We start from the raw sequence: 17,037 nt of genomic DNA, 5'->3' as shown, positions 1-17,037 counted from the left end.
CGGCCGCCCGCCTCGCTGTGCGGCTCGGGAGGCGGAGGGAGGAAGGAAGGAAGGAAAAGGAGCGGGGCAGCAGCAGCGCGGCGGCGCCTCCTCCGCCACCGGCCCCCGGAGGCCGCGGTGAGGGCGCGGGCGGCGCCCCGCGGGGCTTCGGCGCCCTCCGCCATGCCGTGAGGGGGCTCCGTCCTCACCGGGTCCCCGCGGGGTAGAAGGGGCTGCTGAGGGCTCTCTCCGCTCTCTGGGCACATCTACACAGGCTCATGCTGCTTGTTATTTATTTATTTATTTATTTATTTGTTTAGGAAATATTGGATTCTTGAGGTGAAGCAGCTGAAGTCCCCGTCTCTCAGCCACGTTATCTGGATGGCTTCGTCGGTGCTGCCACCACACCACTGTGCCCAGAGCGTGGCTGCCAGGCTGGAGATGAGTCCTGTAGCTTCGTGGTGGAGGCTTGGCCTTGCCGATACAGACACGTTGAAGGGGATTTACCAGAGTCCAACATTTGTCTGTTTCAGAGCCCTGCCAAGGGCTTTCATTGAGACACAGTTTCACAAAGTTGATCCTATTTAATAAAGTTACAGAACAGTTTCAGAATTGCTGCTGATAAGTATAATAATGCTAATATACGATAATAGTGCAAGCAAAATGCTATCCCAGGTATTACTCCTTGCTGAAAGGTGCAGAGTTTACCAAGGTGTCCCTCTCTTGGTGAAGGAGAAGGAGCACAGCCCGTTGACTGCCTCTTCTAGGTTTCCAATTCCTTCTCCCCCCCCCAGCTTTTCTTTTTTTCCTCCCAACTTGTTTCTTCCATCTTTTTTTTTTTTTTTTTTTTTTTTTTTTTACACTAACCCTTATAACTCTTTTATATCCTAACCTTACCTGTTCCCTTCCTGGGGAGGCATTTAGCATGATTTGGGTGAACAGCTGAGTACTATAACCACATATGTTTAGGAGGTACTTTTATTAATCTCATTATCATATTCAGGGAGTGTTAACTTTAATATTCATTTTATACATAATAAAGCAAAAGGTTTTCATTCAGGCACCATGGCCCTCACAATTCTGCCACCAAAACAGGGCTATCCCACCAACAAAAGACTCCCTCAGCAGCCTCGTACCAAGCCTGCGGCCCTCCATCCACAAAGCTGGTGTAAGAAACGAGCAAACTGCTCAACTTTCAGCCCCTTTGCCCGAGGCTGGTGCTTATCAGTGACGCTGACAAGTCTGACTCTTCACGCAGAGTTCATCTGAGATTTGTTTCAGTGCTAATTGCTCCTTTTCCAGATTGTGGAGTGGGGTTGCGCCTTTTAGGAAAAGCAAAGCAAGATCGCCCCCTTTCTTCCGAAGGTGTTAGTTCAGCTAATGTGGTGTTGGACACGTCCTTTCCCCATCACAACCCAATTAATTTCCTAATACCAGGCGACTTTTATAAAACCTGGTACTACTACGACTTTATTTCCCCTACCCACTGGACCTACTAAGAGAACACCATTTCTGCATGACTTCTGTTTTGTTATTCATGATGATTCCTTAAATTATGGACAAAGATTTTTGTGTGTGTTTTGTTTGTTTATTTGTTCCCTGGCCCAAACCAAGAAATGGGTCTCTGATGATTTCCTGAGGGAAAAAGCCACATCCATGCACTGAATGGCTGCTGCAGTCTGAGACTAGACTTGCTCTACGGTGCTTCTTTGCTATGCTCATGGAGACACAGAGAGGATGGGTTGTCATTGGTGCTCCTACCTCTCTGTTCAGGTGCCCACTAATCTGCTTTTAGCTGCAACCACGAGCGCTATCTATTTAGCACCCTTTCCACTTTCTATCCAGTCTGCTGTCTTTTATGCCTCACAGCCTGGCTCTTACCCAGAGCTTTTTAAGAACTTTTTTAGCACCATTGATTAAAAACCCACTGAAATCACATTTTTCCTTTTATTTTGATAGAGACTATAAATTCCCCTAGCAAGAATTTCTCCATTTTTCCCCCATACCTTATCCCCCTCTTCCTGGCTTACGTCTCCATTGATTATGTTACAATAATTTGTATCTCCAGCCTTCTCCCTTCTAATGTTTGGTCACAAAGCTCCTGTGCAATGCTGTTACCAAGTGGAAAATTCAAGGGGCTTGGCTTGCCCTGTGTAGGGAGATGACAGGTATTTGTGTCTTTTCTCACACGTGTATTAGATGTGAAGAGAGCTAAAGACAGTGGTAATTTCTTGCTCTGTCCACACTGCAGATGAAAGAAATAAGACAGTAAAGGGAAGGTGTGGAGCAGTCTTACTAGTGATGGCTGTGTCACAAAGGGGTTTAGGAAGCAGCCAGCCCAAGGCAGGACATCCCATCCGGCAGCATGGTCCACAGTCCCTTCAAATTCTCTGTTTTGAGGCCCACCTCTGAAGGCAGAAAGGATCCATCCTGCTCTAAACTGGAAGGAGCTGTGCTTGCTCCTGCCTACTGCAGCCCTGCTCTCCTTCCTTGCTCTACTCCCTGTAAGTGGCAAAAGCAATTGCTTAAAGGGTAAGCTAACAGACACATGATCCGGCTTTTATTTGTAGAGCACTGACCACACTTCAGCACTTCACTTCCCTTGCCCTTTTTAAAACAGGCTATTCTTCACAGATTGCAGAAATGAATCCAAGTTGAGATTCCTTCGGAGTCCCCCAGTGAGATACTGAATCCCCACATACAGAAATGCCAACACACACTCTACATTCAGTCCTGCTGAGTGTAAAAGGTACCTTGAAATAAAGATACCTTGAAATTACGTTGCCTCTTGTGAGCCCCATGCACGTTTCTGTTTGGGGAATACTGCTGGGTCACTGAATCGAGGGAAACAGACACCAGGCTGTTCGAGGAAGAGCCCGCTGTAACTAGAGCAATACAGGGCCATTTTGTTTCAGAAGCACGAAACCTTAACTCTTTCCAGCGATCCCTTTTATTAACACAATGGGCCAAATTCAGAGTGAAATAAGAAACGGTGGCAGGAGGACTGGGTTGAGTGGAAGCTACACACTGATGGAAAAGGTCTTAACGTGTGCAGTAGAGGGGCCGGAATTATCTCAAGGCACACTAATCAGTGTAAATAAAGTATTAATTACTCCTCTGTTACAATGAGTACACTCAGCAGAAGTTTCCCACTTCCCCATCACACTTTGAGGCATACCAATATGTAGCATTCAAAAAGCGTTTCACAAAGTTAAACTTTTATTAGGAACAAGAACTATTACAAAAAGATACCCATAGTCTAGATATATACAAGAGGTTTAAACATAGCATTTTCATGTACCTTTAGCTATAAAAATACATTAGATTAACTGTATCCTAATTTATAAATATAGTTCTTTAAAAAAAAAGTAGTATTTCATATGAAAGCCTTACTGTGCAATGAAAGAATATATACCCTCTAAGGGGTTATTTTAAAGTTAGTGTCTAATGTTATATAACTTAGAAAATTCAGTGTGTAGAGTCAAACCCTGATTTATACAATAAGAGATACATCAACTTTTTAAAAACTTGATAAGGGAAAAAAAAGTGTTGAAATATATATTATACATATAAAGCCAGAATACTAGGATTTTAAGATTCTCAGATGATTTCAGTTAAAACCACTGTTTATCAAAAGTGAATACAGAGATACATCAAGATAACCAGCCTTTTACTGTTTGCCTTACCTCCCTACTGTCTGACTGCAGCCCTAGAAAACCGTCAAGTAGGCAAAAGTAAAATATTTGTCTGAGAAGATGTTTGCGCTCTAAGTGTATTACAAAAATAGAAGCTTATTTACAATGTTCCCATTTGGCCTTTCATGGGGTAGGGAGGACATTTTCTTCACTGGATGGGGAGATTTACCTGTCCCACATATCCGTGGGAGGACAGGCACTTAGTTGTACACAGCTGTTGGAGGTATGTCATTTAAGAAATTAAGCAGTGTTGAAGTGCAATTTCAATGTTCAACAACTAATAAGCAAGTTTAGGCTCATGCAAACTTTTTCCTTACTTACCACCACCCACCTTCCTTCCCCTTCCGAAAAAAGGTCCACTCACAACAGAACTTGTTACTGACTAGCTGTCTCTCTGATCACAGAAGTTACAGTTAAGTTCCTGCTTGCATTGGAGAGTAGAGGTTAGACTTTCATTCCTGCTTCAAAATCTGCATATGTACAGCTCCTGCAGACCTGGGACTTCCCATTCTCTTACCAGTGGTTCTCCAGTATAGAAACAGGAGGAGGGGGAAGGAAAGGAGTGAGCTCAGGACCTGACGACAGCAGGTGGCTTTTCATCAGTCTCGTAGTAAGTACTGTCTGGGTGTGCAAAGAAATTACTGCAGGAGATGCGAAGGCATGAACTCAATGTGACAGCCACTCCGAGGATGCTATTCGTGTACGTGCATGCTTATATGACTATAAGCAAGAGCCAATTCGAAGCAGTTTATTCCTCAGTGAAGGACCAGCTACAAGGTGACGACACTCTCAGAGGCATTTACTGCAGAGGTGCTGAGACATTAAATCCAGCCATAGCTTATTCCTTGGTAACTCATTTGTACACCCACATCTTTAGCATTCAGTATGTGCTTGGGAGCACCTGCCTTTTTATACTGTACTTCCAGAACTCGATTTTAAGCTACATTCACAAGGGAAAAAGAAGTGGTGAGAAGAGCTTGTTTTACTCTCATCATGACAGCTCTGGCTCAAAAAATGTTCACACAGCCTGAAAGCGAAAGAGAGAGAAGGACAGCTTCTTGAAGCTCTTCTGCTCCCTCTCCCAGATCAGGAGGATTGGTGTGGGATGTTTTCTCTGGGGTATCTACCATGCTACATGTTTAGAATTCAACTCTGTGTCATCACGGTAAGTACAGTGCAAAATCCTCTTGCAAAAAGTGCTATAGTGAAGGTATGAGATACAATTGCGACTCATTTGGAGCCAGAAGGGCTAGCAAGTCAGTAACTTGCATATGCAGCATGTGAAATGTGTGCACACCAAAACATCAGGTTCAAAGGACACTTTAAAGTCTAGCTCTGTTGGGTGAAATAATGGCCCCAAAAGAGTCCTCCAGGAAACTCCCATCAATCTCATTCAGGGCTAGAATATCACCAATATGGAGGATGCACATATCTTTAGAGAGACCAAGATAGCTCTTTCAAACAAAATTTCTTTAGATCCTTCCTTGAAAGTTTGCACTCCCATCCAAAACTTCATCTGCAGTCTTCACACAAACTCCATCAACGTCAGTTAAGTTGGATTAGCCCTACTGCTCAGGTCCGTTCATGCCAAGAGAAACCCACATGCCTCTGAAGGTGTTTAACAATCAACTAATTGTTTCACAAACAACTAATTGCTAAAGGTACCGGAAGTCTCTCTAACACGCCCTCGATGTCCAAGTCCTTCAGGGGTACAGTTTGAAAGCAGATGTCCCGCTGACAGGTGACTGACCAGCATTTTAGTCACAGGTAGCAGACAGATGTACAGCCAGGGACTTGCGGAGTACACGTGTGTGCTATGCTGCCAGTAGGGTCAGTTAAATCAGTTTTCCAAGAGCCAGTTGACAAAATGGAGTCCAGTAGATTCAATGTTTCTAGAGGAAAAAAGTTAGGCGTTTCCATTTTCTTTCCTACCCCTCCCCTCCCACTTGCTCTGAATACACCCCCGATGTGTCACATTCAGAGTGTCAGCATTTTTAGGCCTTCTGTTTTCATGGACTCTTCTGGGAGAGTTTAATGGTGACTGTTTTCACTTCAGTATATTCTGCCAAGGCATATTCACCACTGGAAAAGAAGAAAGAGGAGGGAAAGGGACAAACGATTGCAGCATGTTAATGTGTGCTTCCCTAAGATAAGAGATTTCTGCACAAGTGTATCTTAGCCACAGATCAACAGCTGCTGCAGATAACATCAGGCCATTAAAACCAGATCCAAATTAACTTACATCAGCTATCATTTTGGCTCCCCACATCTAATAATCTGTGCACATGCATGTATGTACACACAACTACACCCTGTCATTACTGTGGTCACAGCTTGTGTCTCTCAGCCTAGTGAAAATCAAGTACGATTGTGAGAAGCCATACTTATGAACATACTTATCAGTGCTTAAACAATAATTAAAGTTACTTTTTCACTAAAAGTAGGTAGGCTTCTGTCAACCAGGTAACTGCACATCGGGGAGCACAGTTACTCCAGAAATCGATATTGATGAGAAACCCAACCACTGCATTGTGTTGTAGTTGGTGGAAGCTGCCCTCATTGCCATGCCTTGCCCAAGGGATATGCCCCTGACATCCTTTAATTAGCCAGGCAGTCAGGCAAAGTAAACCAAAAGGTCTCAACATGCATGTCTCTTTTGAAGATTCTTTCATCTGCTGTGCTTAGCAAGTGAGGCGTCTGAATATCTCAGAGCAGAAGATGCACCAGAACAGTTACTGGAAAGGGTTCCTGGAAACAAATCTGCCTTATGAAAGAAGAGGTGCATCAGGTTCCTCTGTATGGTGTAATAAAACCCACCTCTCTCCCGTACAAGAAGAAAATTAAGATATAAGTCAATTTCTCAACTCTTCTTCTAACTTGTAGGATGACCTTGTTTTAAAAAGCTCTGCATTAGTAACTAGAGAGCCGGAATGTCTGATAGCCCAGTCAGGCTGGGGAAAAGGGACAGAAGAACCTTCTGTAATTTCCTAAATTACAGGCAGGCTTAGAAGGTGGGGATCTCTTCTTGGAGAACATTCTGTTTTTCTAGCTCCAACACTTGAAAGCTAGAAGTGTGATGCAGCTGTAAAGGGAGGCCTAGATACCAGCATGTAAAGATGGAAGAGGTTTGAGGTAGATACAAGTGGCCCCAGACCAAAGTGATCTAAAAATCCTTCTTGATCTAAAGATCTAACTAGTAAGAAAATAATGCCTGCAAGTGGAATTTGCTGAATGGAAGCTGGCAATAGTTTATCAAGTAGATGAAAGCACTGCTACTGTTCTCAAATCTGTGCTTTATTTCCATGCTGTATTGGCCTAGCACCAACCGATGGAGCAAGCTGCAAGCCTGATAGTTTAAAAGCAAATTCAACAATATTATCACCAAGCCACAATCACTACTGCATTTACCAACCATATATAAACAAAACATTAAGCAAAACTTACAGTTCTCTGCCATTGCCTGACATTTTAAAGCCACCAAAAGGAGCCTGTGCATAGAGTGCATTGTAACAGTTGATCCTGTGATAAAAACATAAAAAGACAATTCAATACCAGGGAGAAATAAGGTGATGACAACAGCAGCGTTACAAGAGGCTGAAATCCGTTACAGTTCCTTCAGTTGAGAAATCAGGTTTTAGCAATATCATCTTATTTTGCTACAGAAACAGAAGGCATTTGAGTAGTGCTCTGAGTTTGATTCATATCTCACTTCATAATCTCTAACGGCTAAGACATTCATGCTAGAGCTGGAATTTATGCTGCATTCAGATTCATGCTTGAGGGTAGATGAAAGTCTGCCCCAGATTAATGAAGTGCATTCTGAAACAAACATGTTTACACAAAGTTGTCTAAACACTCAAAACCAGGCCCTACCACCCACTTCCAGGTATAGAAGAAGAGTTGGCCTCCATTAGACACTTGTGCCACAGGAAAAGAGAAGCACTAGCCCCATTTCTGTAGACAACGCGTAGGAGGAGCTCATGCAGATACCTCCTCAGCAATTTAGGGAGATGAAATGACTGAAGAGAGCCAGTTATGGCTTGGTGCTGTAGGACTGCACCTTCACTACAGTACATAGATCCTTCAAAGCCCAACATCCCATTTTTATTTAAATATTTTTCAAAGAGGTGAATTCTTCTGGCACAAATTCTTGAAATCAGTCCTCTGTATGCATCAAGTTCAGAGACCAGATCAAATTCCTATCTTCAGTGGGGAAAAAAATAATCAGGATTCCATCTTTAAAACTATACTAATATAAAATAAGAAGTGTTTTAAGTAAAATAGCTACTTATCTTTCTGACAGTGGTATGATGCCATCTACTGCCCGTAACGGTTTGTGCAAGACCCCAATTGATGCTACCTTAAGATCATAAGAGTTGCTCTTTTCTACATACATGATTTTGGAAGGCATCACATCTGGTGGAGCTTAGTACAACCCTTATATTTTCAGAGGTCTCCAGATGTAAAGAACTACAGTGACTGAATGAATAAATGCACCGTTTCATGCCAGACTGCCTGGTCCTCACCACTTTATTTTGATGAATGGATGTTGCTTAGGAGAATATCAAGAATTAAACAGACTACTAACACATCTGACCTCCAGTATTTATATGGGATTACAAATCATACAGCCCTCCCCACTCCCAGCAGACAAAAGCACAGCCCAAACTGCGATCTCACACTGCTTACCAGACAGTTCCTGATTGCAATGCAGAAGCCAACATTAACGCTCTGTCCAGATTCTTTGTGAACACCGCAGCCGTGAGTCCGTACTCAGTATTGTTGGCTCTTCTTATGACCTCTTCTATACTCTTGAACTTCATAATTGGCTGAACCGGCCCAAAAATCTGCACACAAATTAAACATTAGCATGGGAAAGTCTTTGCTACTTACGGTAGTTTTGACGTAATCAGAATCAGCAGCTCTGTTTGGATATTATATTTGAAGTCTTATATACTAGCTTTTCTAGAAGTCAGTGGTTGAGTCTCTTAAAAACTACTCACTGAACTGAATTTAAAGAAAGTACAGTGATGTGCTGCAGTGGTTAATAAATGCAAAGATCCAACAACTAGTGGATCATCTACAACAATCAAATAAGCAGTTAGATCTGGACAAGTTTCAGATGATTCATCCTTACTTCATTTACAATTCATTCTCTTTTTGGACTCAGAAGAAGTTGAATGCGCTTAAAAAGAAATTACTATACGTCAAGCATTGCAAGTTTTCTTCCTTGGCCTTAACTTCGCTTCTGCAAGTGCATGCAGTTAATTTGCCTGCAGAGCATTTACCACGGATACGTTTGACCACAGATTTGGCATCCCAGGTTGGCAGTATAGAAGCAGCCAGTGCACACAGTACTTCCCAATTTCGGGGATAGAACCTCCCATCATGAACGCTACCGAAGGTGGGGCCTGCGTGGTCTTGCAATACAATAATCATTCCCCCACTGAAGGTGAGATAAAGTCTCACTTGTGCCCCATTGAGGGCTAGGCTAACCAAATTGCCTGGCTCTTTAGCCTATACAAGTGTTTCTATTTTTTCACGCTTTTGGAAGATGCAGGTATTTAACTGGAGCCTTGATCCTAGGCAAAAAAAAAATGTGCATTTGCAACAAAACCGTATATGAATGAAACTGGATAAACCTCATGAATCATGACTGGGGATTTGGAGTCAGTTCATTAAAAAAAAAGAAAAAAAAAAGAAAAGAAAAAAAAGAAAAAAAAAAAAAAAGGCCTGTCATGGGATTTTCAACTTTTATCCCCCTCTATTTTTAGAATGCAACTCATGCCCAGACTGGCTGATATCTTTCCCAGGTTCCTTGGAGATTCTGCGGCAGATCTGAGACATCTAAATATTTTGTCGGGAATGAACAGTAAGCAGCCCCATAAAATGCACTAGGCTAAACTATAAAGAACAAGTGCCAGTTGGACTTCAGCAGCTACTTATTTTCCATTGGGAAACATGATGAAAAGTAGATTAACTATATTTCAAAGGAATATCACAGGATCTAATCACATGCAGCTTGTTCATTTTTTCTGTGTATGGATAATGGAAGCCAGAGTATTAGATGTGCATTTTGCTGGCTTTGACCATATTTCTTATTGGGAAAAAATGGTCAGCCTCAGGGGATTTTACTATGGGAAGAGAATTTGAGATTATTTCAGATGCTAACACTACTTGATTAATGTTCTTCAGTGGCAGCATAACAGGGCCATTTCTTCCCCGCTCACCAGCTTCAGGTCCCAGAGTTCTAGTTCCCTCTTTCTGCAATAAAGCAACTCCTTTTTACAAAGAAGCGGATCAAGAACACACATCATACTCTCCTCTATCACTTGGAATCAGCATGTACTGAAATCAGCTAAGCAATTTCAAGTTTACTCAGCAGGAGGTGCGTAAGAGCACATGGCACACACAGCCATCAGTCTGTACAGAGAAGGAATGTATAATTCTGTCTTCAGAAAACCTTCCAAACTACAGGACAACATTGAATTGCTCCAGCCTGATGCTACTTCAGTTATTTTTACTGAGCTTTAAAATCTAGGATTCTGTCAGAAACCAGTCCATCATCACTATTCACAAACAGCATTCACAGCAGCTAAATCTAGATAAGGCGTTTGTTTTTATTTTCTGTTATATCAAATTCTCTTAAAACGAGGCCCAAAAGCCTTCAGGTAATGATACCTTCTAGATTTTTATGTGGGTTTGTTACTGTACAGGGAGCACACTCACAGGGCTACTTCACTTTTGGAAAACAAAATAAAATGGGGGAAGCAGCAAGGCAATAGAAATGGCTGGCAGGCAGGCACTCCATTAATTGCACAAAAGAATAAAATGCTGCTAAAATATTTTGTCAGCATTTTTGCCTGTGCTACCCTCCTCCTCACATCATCTCCCCCCCATACCACTCTGGATTGAAGCTCACCTTGCAGACACTTCATCAGAAGAATATGGATTCCACAGTTTTTAGGACATCATAATAAGTAAAATATGTGAAATTTCTATTCTCCTTTCAAGTTTTCACTTCAAACCACGACCACACCTCTTTTCTACAGCTGCTTTTCCATTTACATCATGGGAATGTATCTAAAGGTTCGCGTGACTTGTACTGTACCTCTTCTTTGGCAATACGCATGTTGTCAGTGACCTCTGAAAACACAGTGGGTTTTATAAAGAGGCCTCTGTCTTCAATGGCAAGACCCCCACACTCCAGCTTTGCACCTTCTTTCTTCCCACTTTCTATCAGCTCCAGGATCTTATCAAACTGGTTTTGGTCAATCTGTCAGACAAAAAAGAAAGAAAACATCAGTGATTTACCATCGCTGTTCCAGAGACTGAGACCTGCTGCTGCCAGGTTGTATGTCCAGGGACATATTTGCAGGGCACCGTTAGAGCAGGAAAGTTTACACCTCACCTACGACTGCAAGTCAGGCAATAAGCACGATGTAAGACATGAGATAGGCATATCCCTGAGCCACAGAAAACACATATGATAGCTTAATCTAATCTAATACTTAATCTGATCTAATAGTTTGCTGCCACACGGAGGGAGTCTCTCCACTTTCCCTTCCGCAGCATCCCAAACACTCCCATGGCTCACTTCACACCAGCTCTGGGACGTACCAATTGTCCCTCACAGCATCCTTCTGGACAAGCTGTCCAGCTGTGAGATAAACAGGTTCACACTCCACTGGGTGATGAACAGGGTGAAGGCCAGAGCCCATAGTGAACGGGGCTACATCTGGCTGGCAGCTGGTCACCTGGGTGACTTCAGAGCAACAACTGCACTGAAGTCATATTTGTAAAAATGGAATCACCTTTCAAGGATCTCAGGGATTAGTAGCATCCCAGCATGTTTTGGTTTTCTGCACTGGCAGGAGACATCCCTCCATCAACACAGCAGGCTGTGTGCTGGGGAGAGGTGCAGAAGCCCAGTACTGACCAGCACTGGTCCTTCTTTTGTGCTCCAACGTGCAGCATTGTGCTGCAGATACCATCAGCCTTCAAACAAAGGAACATGGCTGTTTGCACGATGCACAATTAAGCAATGAAACACTTCCTCGCAGCATGCTGCAGGTAGTCAAAGACTAATGGAGAACTTCAAACAAACAAACAAACAAAATCAACAAATCCATGGAGGTGAATTAAATAAAAGGCTCCACCACTGGCTCCTGGTTGCCTGGGAGGTGATTCTGAATGCCAGCTATCACCAAATGCTTGTGCTGGTTCAGTACCCCTCCCTAGACATCTGCTTTCATTTTGGCAGGGCCAGTTGCCAGTTGGGACTGTTTACACGGAGCGTTCCACGCTCGACTCCCCCAGATTACAGACTATATCCTGTCCCTTGTTAATCCTGGCCACACACAATCCAAGTTTTCATGCTTGCAGACAAATATCAAAGCTTCAGGAGGGTGTCCTTAGGGTACTTCTGGTACACAGCAAAACCAGAACAGCACATCTCCTGCCACACAGATGTGCATATCACATGTGCTGCGGACAGCTTGTACTAAGTGCTCGTGTTCTCTCATGTGTTATGATGCTACCCAAGAAAACACTTGATACATGCTACTGCACAAAGAAATGCGTGCCCTCGTGTAGGATACAGGGTGTCACATAAGTAAGCTTGGCAGGTGTCACGCATATTGTCTCTTTGCCTGGTTGCTTAGCTGCCAAATGTAAATAATTTGAAAATATCTGCAACTGCTTTCCATCCTGGCATGTCTGTGATCCAGACCAATCCAGTTCATCCACTTCACAACACAGAAAACAAAACAAGGATATTTATACAGCTGTAACTTGTTGCAAGGCAAACTACAGTTAGATGAAAAGACACTGGGGAAAGAAAACATTTGTAAAAATGACATGCAAGGGTGGAACTGTTTGTCATTGTAACCAGAGCTTGCAAGGCTTGTTTAAATTCTGTTCCCTACTCCACTATTATTTATGGTTTGACTATTGCCTTCTATTAAAAACACACTAGTAGAGCAAATTCTATTTTTTGTCCATCTAATTCAAAAAAGAGGAAGGCTTTTAAAGATTGCTGTAATGCTGAGAACCCCCAAATCTTCACGTCTTGCTTCATTTAAGTCAAGATTGCCAGAAGCAGTTTTTCCTTTTCCAAACCTAGCATTTGTAATCCTACAGAATAATCCCACAACTGTGTCCAACAGACTGACACACGCTCTTTCTACTCACATACTCTACTTTCAAACTTTAATCCTAACATCCACAAACAACTACGGTCTAAGGAAAATATTCACCGTCTCAAAATTCAAGCAGTGGGGTTTGGGCTGAATAACTTCTGGCTGGCAAGTACCACACAGCAGCTTTAGAGCTTATTTGCTTCCTGTAAACCATCCTTTATAGTCCAGAAACCCCAGTACTTGGGGCTTTACAGCAAGAAAACCAGCCTAGTCTTGTTCTGATTTAATCCCTGTTCTTGTCCACCAGGACCTTAGTCTTACCTAACGCAGTCTGCTGTTCACAGCTTTGTAAATACTCTGGTTAACCAGCCAGCCATCTGTGCAGATTTACTTTATTCTTTCCTATGATACAGCTCACAGGAATCCGAAGTTGAAAAATGCCCTTGGTCTGTTATTTGAGGTTGGCACTTTACTCAAACAGCCCTGCAGCCCTGATTACCCCTCAGGTCTCTTGTGGTGTCCTTTGAATTCCAGCCAGCCAACACAGTCAGACACATGTGAGCTTTGGAGAAGTCACATCAGAAGCATGCCTCACTTCTTCTATTTAAACTTAATACTGTTTAAATTTGACTTAATTTTGATCAGAGAAGCACAGTTTATATCAGCATAACCCAATATTGCAGCTGACACAGTATTTTCCCTATACCCATACCACAAGCATCCATGCCAGTGCACGGTAACACATAGCAGGGAACTGATCTGACTAAAACGTTTCTTCCTCACCTCCAAAAAGGCTGGTTCAGACCTGAATCAGCCAGTTCCCCAATCTAGCTTATAAACGCGGTACACTATAGGAAGGAACAGCTGCAGACAGGCCCTATTTTCCTGGACTAGCTTACATCAAGTTCTCACAGAGCAGTACTGTCTGTCCCACTCCAGGAGGTCCCCTGCAGCTACCCAGAGCACTGTGCTCAGCTTGGTTTCACACAGCACCAGCTCAGAGCTTGGGCTGCAGAGATCTCCTGTTTCACGCTTTCTGAGCTCTGTTTAAGTTCCTGGTCCCGTTGTCTGGCTAAAAGCACACGGAGCTGGTGAAGGAGCAAAAAGATGATGGGCTACAAACCCCAGAGCCTAAGGGCTGGCTCCAACTTCTTCACATTGCTGGCATCTAAGCCTGTGATCGTCTCAGAATGGGGGCTATACAGCAGCCTCTGTACAGGTTTTGTTCATCCTCTGACCCACAGAAGGAGAGTAAAAGCAATGGCCTGGATCTGAGGCAACTGAGGCCCAAAGTGGAGAGATGAAGGACAAGAGGAAGAGATTTTTTTTCTCCTAGTGACTTCTTCCCTTCTCCATCACTTCAGAAAAACCCCCTCCTCACAGCGCAGCGGGTTACTTCAGGAACAGAGGAGAAATCTGGTCTGGAAACTACAGTTCAATGGTAGCTGGTGGGCAGGTGTGAATCTTTGCTACTTTGGAGGTATTTTAAGCCCTTGTGACACTACATCATTTCTCTCTTCTACCTGAATTTCTGCGTGTTGCATCTTACAATAGGCTCCAGAGAGAAAGCAAAAATAGGTGCAGAGGAAGTGGTTTGCACTGGGAGCCACATGAAAGCCTAGGGTTTAGCAGTTTCCTTCCACTTTCTCAACACTTTTCCATCCTGGGCTTGACAGCTGCATGCAGAGAACTTCAGGTATGTGTGTATTGGGTGCTCTCTCTCCTACCCACGGGCATAACAGGTAAGGTAGAACAGGGAAAGAGGACGTACAAGCTGTATTTACAACCTGGCCAGACTCTATTTGTACTTACTGTTACCCTTAATTATAGCTCTGTCTGCAAACTCCCTTAAATCACAGCAGCAATACCAGAGCGTGGTGCTCTGCCAGCCTGCCAAGTACTGAGGGCAAGGACGAGCTGAAAGCAGCAGCCCAGTCCTACATGTTCTGCCCAGTGCAGGGGGTTTCACCCTTTAAAACCCCACTACTACTTCCTATGATTTCAGGGGCTCCTCTCATGAAGTCAGTGGTCTCTGAGCAGCCAGATGAACATGGTCATCACAGGACTAATTATAAACACAACTCATCCACTGCTATCAAAAGCTGGGTAAGGCTTGAGATGATATTATATCAAACAATAAACAAAAAAGAAAAGCTGAGAGCTCTTAACAGAAGGGCAGACCCTGTGATAGTTCGAGGGTCATCTCATCTCTGCTGAAGCAAGTTCCAACATGGGATTATCTTCCTAAGAATGATGAGCAATTTGAAAGTCCATTCTAGGCCAGTTACAGGGAAAGATGCGGCACCTGCATGATCTGGGGACATACATCGCTTTATTCCCCATACACGAGGACACTTAATTAAGTTTTTCCTTGCACAGATCAAGTGTGAATGGACCTAGAGATCCACATAAGGGGAGGCAGATGTCCCATGGTCATCCCCTCACTGCGAGATCCCATATGGCATCAAGGAACAAAATCTCACAGTGCAATACTGAGAACAGGAGGCCAGGGCTATAGCTTTCTGGGATTCCCCCTTTATTTTTGGAAGCAAGCAGTGGCCCTGCAGAAGATCTGACTCAAGGATCATCTTCCTCCAGAGCTCTCGACTTCAGCTCGAACGGCTTTGAAAGGAAGAAATAAGACGAAGGCTCTGGAAGCTCTGACAAAACGGGTTGTGACATCAGCTTGGCATGGTTCTTCCTGCTAATTCAGCTGAAACCTCTCCAAAGGATCAGAAGCGGGGCAGAGGAGGAGAGGGAAAGTGGGGACTCAGGAGTCTCTGGGTTTTAACTACTTGTCATCACCAGCACAGCCAAGTAGCTGAATGGTCGTTTCTGCAGCTGCACCCATCTGTGCATCGCTGTTCCTCGCTGCAACATGCTTTGTATTACTGTACCAGGGAGGCAGCCCCTTCCATAAAGCTGGATAAGAAGTGAATTAAATACATTTGTGTTTAAAAAATTACAACATAACATTTCAACAGTTGTGATTGATTGGTATTTAAAATAGAGAGAAAAATAAAGCCATGATACATTACTCACCCTCTGGGCTTCTGCTGGGACCGTATTCACAAGGATAATATTTACACAAGGAAAATTAAACCAAAACGCAACCAATAACCAAACAACGACTGTTCTCAGGCACACAGTTACCTGGGGCCCTTGTTCAGTTCTGGCATCAAAGGGGTCTCCAACGAGTCGCTTCTTCGCGTACTCCACACTGCGTTTGACGAACTCCGGGTATATCTGCTCCTCCACGAACACGCGCGAGGCGGCCGTGCAGCACTGCCCTTGGTTGAAGAACACGCCTTGATGGGCACACTCCACTGCCAAGTCCACTGCACCACGGCCCAGGAGGAAAAAGCGTTACCACATGCATAGTTTCAGCCTTTCAGTGTTTCCAGACTTGTTTTTTCCTTTCTCTTTTGAAAGCCTTCTTAAAAAAATGCTGACAATAGCCCACACCCTCTGAAGACACTCACACGGCCTCGCACTGCCCTCAGACCAGCTCTCTTATTATTTCCACCCCCCTTCCTGCCTTTTGTCTGTGTCTAGTTGGCCACAGCCACAGACACTTTCTTCACAAGGACTTGTTGAGGGCAGCAAGTAGGTTTTCTCCACTGTGGGAACTGAGATGTGGATCCCGAGATGCCACGTGTTGGTTCCTGCAGACTCATTTCAGTGGTGACTGCTCAGAAAGCAGCGTGCCCTTGTCTCGCACAACCAGCTCAGGCCAGCTCCTTGCAACACCCACCGTTAACAGATGGCACAAGTACCTCTGGCTTTCAACCTCCACAGGAGAGGAGAGAGTATTTTCCCAAGCCAAACAGGATTTTCAAATCCCTTTGGTGGCCACAGCTTACCTATATTTCCTACTGCTACAAAACCTTCCTGCCATGAATGCCTGTAGGGGGGCTATGTTTTAGGAAACTACTTTCCCCACCATTCTGCTCAGGCTTTGCAGTACCACCAAAGAGAAGGCACCACAATAGCAAAGACACACAAAAGCAAGATTTATCTGCAACTACAGCCATCCCCGGGGAAGACAGTAGGATAATGGTCTGCTCATTCATCATGGGAACACTCCCTGTGCTGGGGAAGAGCTCAAGGACAGCACAACATCCTCCTGCTCTTGGACAGGGGCTTCCTCTAGCCTTTGGGGTGGAAGAAGGAGCAAACACCACCCTGCTGATTGCCAAAGGACAGCAGAGGCAGACAAAGAG

At 43.8% G+C, this 17,037-nt stretch overlaps 1 protein-coding gene across 1 annotated transcript in view; it reads right to left on the bottom strand.

Moving 5' to 3' along the window:
* Positions 1 to 3,990: 3,990 nt before the first annotated feature.
* The window catches only part of ALDH1A3 (aldehyde dehydrogenase 1 family member A3), a 34,586-nt gene continuing 21,539 nt past the window's right edge, over positions 3,991 to 17,037 (bottom strand). Inside the window, exons 9-13 of the mRNA XM_032195061.1 lie at positions 15,968 to 16,152; positions 10,786 to 10,950; positions 8,364 to 8,521; positions 7,119 to 7,193; positions 3,991 to 5,756 (exon numbers count right to left, since the gene is read on the bottom strand). Of these exons, the coding sequence (XP_032050952.1) occupies positions 5,684 to 5,756; positions 7,119 to 7,193; positions 8,364 to 8,521; positions 10,786 to 10,950; positions 15,968 to 16,152 (656 nt within the window). The 3' untranslated portion in view covers positions 3,991 to 5,683. The remainder of the gene's footprint in view (positions 5,757 to 7,118; positions 7,194 to 8,363; positions 8,522 to 10,785; positions 10,951 to 15,967; positions 16,153 to 17,037) is intronic.

This window comes from Aythya fuligula, chromosome 11 (assembly GCF_009819795.1).
Source record: "Aythya fuligula isolate bAytFul2 chromosome 11, bAytFul2.pri, whole genome shotgun sequence".
NCBI lineage: Eukaryota > Metazoa > Chordata > Aves > Anseriformes > Anatidae > Aythya > Aythya fuligula.
The sequence above is the reverse complement of the archived record's forward strand: the minus strand, read 5'-3'. Positions and strand labels throughout refer to the sequence as shown.